We start from the raw sequence: 5,297 nt of genomic DNA, 5'->3' as shown, positions 1-5,297 counted from the left end.
CCTTTCCAGAAGCACCTTCCAAGGTGACTGTTTGTTCTTCATTAACTTTTGTTTCAATGTGTTTTTCATGTGTTACAGCACTTCTAACCAATTCTTCATTTTGAGATGTAATCTGCTCATTTGTGTCCATTCCTAAAGCAACTTCCACGTAAACCGCATTTCTTTTCTGAACTTCTATCTCAAAGTGGTTTTCTTGTGTTGCACTTTTACTAGCCAACTCCTCACTTTGGGATGTCAGCTGCTGCTCTGTACTAATTTCTGAAGAATCTTCTAAGTTGACCATCTGTGCTTCTTGAACTTCTGCTTCAACATGCTTTTCCTGTGTTACATTATTACTAACCAACTCTTCACTTTGAGATGAAGTCAGATGCTCATTTGTATCCATTCCTGAAGCACATTCTAGGATGATTACTTGCCCTTGTTTAACTTCTGGATGAATGTCTTTTTTCTGTGTTACCCCATTACTAGCCAGTTCTTCACTTTGACACTTAATATTTTGTTCTCTCAACTGAGCAGAATGTGAAAGTACACTAGTACTGTCTGTTTCTTGAAAGACTTGATTAGTTAATTGACTAATAACTGTTTCTTTTGAGACTTCTAGTACCTTTGAACACAAATCACTCATTGACACAGTAGCAAGTGATTTATCATTAAGATTACAATTATCTGAATCCATAAGTGTTCTCAATGAATTTAACTGCAACTTGTCAATGCTCCTCTTTGTCCCCGATCCTTTGCTTTCTGTGAAACTAAATGAAACTTCAGATACTCCTTCTGTGATAACTTGAGAAAATTGCTTATCATTTGAACTTACAGCTAACATTTCTTTGGCTTCAGTGTCTACTTTATAACTTCTATCATTACTTACTGTTTCATTATTAACATCTGTTTCATTACAAAGCACTGGTTTTATAGAAGGTTTGTTTCTGTCAGATGGGGGAATTTGTTCAGAATGCATTACAATAGGATTAAAAAATTTTTGGTTAACAACCTTTTCTTTTTCCGAAACATTTAAACTTTTATTTTTATTATGTTTCTCAAGTGTGAATGAATAATTTTCAGAACTTGTTTCCAGATATTTATATTCAGTACCTAACTCACTATCTTCAATAAGCTCATTATTCAAATTGTGCGGAGGAAACTCTACATTCACTTCTTTTTCCTCATCTGAATGTTCTGCTTCAAATAGCTTCTCTGCTTGTGAAATCCCTCTCTTTTTATGTACTTTGTGGTACTTTTCAACCTCTTTGTTAAGGTTATCAACAATCTTTACAGCTATTTCTCTAGCAGCTTCTTTTTCATGACATGAGGGAATTCTCTCAGCTTTTTCATGTACATCTGGAATGCCACTTGATACATCTGTTGTTGAAATATGGTGTACTTCTTGCTTTCTCTTAGGTTTTTCTTCTTTACTTTCTTTATGTTTTTTCTTTTGTTTCATTCCTAACCAAATAATTGACAAAATAGCAATTACTGCTGGGATGGAACAAACAACAATGGTACGTGATGATAGCCCGGCCATTTGTTTTCTTTGATCGAGCTAGTTCACCCAAATCTGAATATACAGTGCCCTGAAAAATTGTACACATTAAAAAAAATTAGATAAACAGATAAAATATTCCATTTCTTCATTTTCTAAATATTTTTTTGTAGTATTATAAAATAGCCACAGTCAGAGAAAATAAAGAAACAAATGAGAAAATAAAAACTAGAAATAACAAACTGATAAAGAAATCCACATACAATGGTCAAGAAGGAATGCACAAACAGCTCCAACTAGTTTGGAAAAATTCACTAGAATGAACTTTACAACTTTTATTGAAAAACAACTCCTTTACCATGATGTTACATAAATGTTTACAAAAGCATCACTTAGCAACAATACTACCGCTATCAAATTAACATTTACAAAAAAACATAAATAAAAAAAATTAATAATTTAGAAATAAAACTGAAGAAATTATTTATATAAATTATTTTTACATGAAGAAATTGCCTAATTTCCTTTGTGTTAAAATATTCCTATGTCAATGGTCTTAAAAAATTATCACAACAATTTCTACCTTTGTACTTTTTATCAAACCACTTGTTGAACTGTTGTCTCTTCAATTCAGGAAAACAGACTTTCAGAAATTGCATGATGTGATTAGAAAGAAAAACTGTATGACAAAATGCAAATAGAAGGAAATATGTGCCTTCTAAAATCATTTCCTAAATGGTTCGAAAGGACAATAAAATTATTAAGTATTACACTTAAAGTTACCAGTAATATAAAAACCTACTGGAAGATGAAAGGTGCTCACGATTACTAAAATAAAAAGATTTAAAATGTTATCTCAAAGCAAAAAAGACACCAATAATTTGCTTAACTCAAAACTTAAAATCTAACTTGTGGGGATTTTTATCCTTAGATTAACTGTAAAAACTGAGTTACAGATAAAACTGTACTATTAAGAGATTCAAAAAGGAACCTCATTAAAGTAGAAAAATATCACTTATTATTTTTTAATGTAGATTTTACTCCTACAGAAAAATGCCTAACTTGAAATTTCTATTTCAAGACAGGGGAGAGCTTTTTTAAAATTCAGCTATTGTTGAAGAGAAAGCTGTCTTGAAAAAGCTTAAGGAACTTGCAAGATCAAATTCCTAGCTTTAATGAGATTTATCCCAAAATTTGAAGAATCTGAGCAGGTATTCAGTGAGATCTCTCATATGTTAACAATGGGAAATTTTGTGATAAATGTTAAATTTCTAATTCTCCCCCTTCTTTCAAAAGAAAAAATGGATGGGGTCAATGGAAAACCCTTAATATTATAGGCTTGTTAGTTCTGCGTGTCTTTTGCAAAGTTTGATATGTCAGCATTTCACAGAAAATACTCTGTATCAGCAAGTTGAAAGTTTTTCAAATGGTTTCTGCATTTTTTGGAAATATCTCTGTCAATTACTGCTTACCTTGATTTACAGAAAACCTATGATAAGGTGCCACACATTAAATTAAGTTAAAGGTTGGATTCTTCATGGACTGATGAAAAACAAAAAGATGGACAGAAAATTCATGTGATGGTATAAAATAAATGGTAGCCTAATGATAGATAGGCGTTTTCTGATTTGAAAAATATGACTAGCAGAGTATGGAATATATGATGAAAAACATTATGTAGTTAACAATATGTGGAATAGTTTGTCTGAAAATTTAATTGATTCTATTAATTTGAATTTATTTATACTTTTGATGGATAAGTCTGTGGATGTTAAACAATCAATTAGACTAGTTTGGTTGCTTTGGTGTAAGGATTGACCTCCTCAGGCTTTTGGATTTTTGTCAATTTTATATGATTATTTCTCATGTGACATCGTTTAAACTTTAACTTTTAAATTTAAGTTGTAACAAAGTTCATACACATATATCCTTTTTTATATTTCTAACAGCTTAATTAATTTTGAAAAATAGATATTCATAAAGTTCTATAAAATTAAAAGACAATTTATTTATTTTTTTGACAGGCTACAGTGCAAATTTTAACGTTAGATCATTCTCACAGATACTTAAGTAGGCCTACTGACACATACATTTACAATTACACTGTCACGGTATCGTTCGAGTAGACTCGGTAAATGTATTCTAATTATTCTGTAATTACGAGTTTTAGTTTTGTGCCATGTAACCATGAAATATTAAATTATTGGATTTTTATTAATCATATTTACAGTTTTAAATTCTGTACAAGCAAGTGCATCCACGTTCAACATAAAGAATATATTATTTTTTACTTAAGTCTGAAATATGTGCATAACCTTACATAGACTATTTGTTATATAACCCTATTCATGATTACGCCTAACGTAAAATAACTACCGGTGCACCGCCTTTGACTTCTCTCTCAACTCGGTAAACTTAATTCTCAATATGGTTGATGTGCGTTTATCCACTGTTACCGGTAACAAATCAGGAGATAGAAACGACAATACCGTAATAACAAACTCACCTATATCTGCTTTAAATCTTCTTAACCAATCAGCATTTATGCCACAAGGATTTTCTTATTAAATAAACCTAATGCTAAACCTATCACAATTGCGCTAAATGTATATTTTACAATTTTCCCACGTGGCCACACTTTTTCCATGACCGTTTTTCAGACCTTCGTACACTGCAGTCCGAAAGGGAGAATAATAAGGAAAAATTGCAGAGTGTGTTGCAACGGCAAAGCGTAAGATATAGAAAAAATATTTGAGAAATGATGAAGAAAAGAAATAAATATAATATATACATATATTTCAGTATATTTTAATGGTTAAATAAATAACTCACGAATTATGCATCAAACGTTCGTATAACAAATTTAATATGTTGTACCTGTCAATAATTTCAGATTCACTACATCTGGGTTCAAGATCTTCAATTGCCGATAAAATATCACTTGAAAAGTTCACCTCAGTGGTTTCATAAGCAATATAAATATGCATACAGACACTTCAAAACGTGAAATAAATCTACATACAGCACATGACATAACCTCTCATAACTTATAAACAACAAAGGATCATATGGTTCTTCAATGGTCTCCTTTGATATGAGGAATATATGTTTTCCACCATCTTTAGTAATTAAGACATTTTTTTAATTTTTCGTTTTGTATATTTATCTCCGCTTTTGTCATAACACGTGGTCTAGATAATCCTTTGAATTTGCTTAGTCGTACTTGCTTTTGTGCCTTTGTTCTCAAAGGAGGTAATATTTACTTTGATCTCGAAAATGTGTGTGTGTGTGTGTTTGGTATAGTAAAGTTACATGGAGCTATCTGCTGTGTCCACTGAGGGGAATCGACGTCCTGATTTTGGCGTTGTAAATCCGAAGACTTGCCGCTTGTCTCACCAGGGGACATAGAATATGCAGATACGTCCTTTCACTGGTTGAGTGGATATGTCTCTATGTTTCATATGAGAAATGTTGTGAAAAAAATGTCCAATCACGTGGTGACGCCATCGTAAGAAAAAGAAAACGGGTTTCTTACTGGATCAGAATGTTAGTTTTGCTCAATTCTACTTTGCTTACACAGTGACTAGTTCTGTAAAGATTCATCTTTAGAAAAGAATAGCTGAAGTTCTATTCACCAATCCATGCAGTAGTGATAAATGTCTAATTATCAACAAAGTTCATGTATTGTTTCTTTTGTTTTTCTTTTGCTGTGTTTGCAATAGAGATTGTTTCACTTAACATCACACTTGTACAGTTTCCTTGTTTTCGCGTAACTTAAAATTCAGTTTGGTTTTTCAAATTAAGATTACTTAAGATT

At 31.5% G+C, this 5,297-nt stretch overlaps 1 protein-coding gene across 3 annotated transcripts in view; it reads right to left on the bottom strand.

Moving 5' to 3' along the window:
- LOC106471261 (KH domain-containing protein akap-1-like) overlaps positions 1-4,148 on the bottom strand; it is a 32,239-nt gene extending 28,091 nt beyond the window's left edge. The window contains exons 1-2 of one of the 3 annotated variants that reach the window (XM_013931852.2): positions 3,987-4,148; positions 226-1,571 (exon numbers count right to left, since the gene is read on the bottom strand). In XM_013931852.2, coding sequence (XP_013787306.1) covers positions 226-1,522 — 1,297 coding nt within the window. In that variant the 5' untranslated portion in view covers positions 1,523-1,571; positions 3,987-4,148. Of the gene's footprint in view, positions 1-204; positions 1,572-2,063; positions 2,121-3,986 lie in introns of those variants that run through there. The other 2 variants (XM_022399869.1, XM_022399870.1) reach the window with 2 other exon arrangements.
- Positions 4,149-5,297: the final 1,149 nt, after the last annotated feature.

Source organism: Limulus polyphemus, unplaced genomic scaffold (genome assembly GCF_000517525.1).
Source record: "Limulus polyphemus unplaced genomic scaffold, Limulus_polyphemus-2.1.2 Scaffold4499, whole genome shotgun sequence".
Lineage (NCBI taxonomy): Eukaryota > Metazoa > Arthropoda > Merostomata > Xiphosura > Limulidae > Limulus > Limulus polyphemus.
Note: the sequence above shows the minus strand (reverse complement) of the source record. Positions and strands in the feature narration are given on the sequence as shown.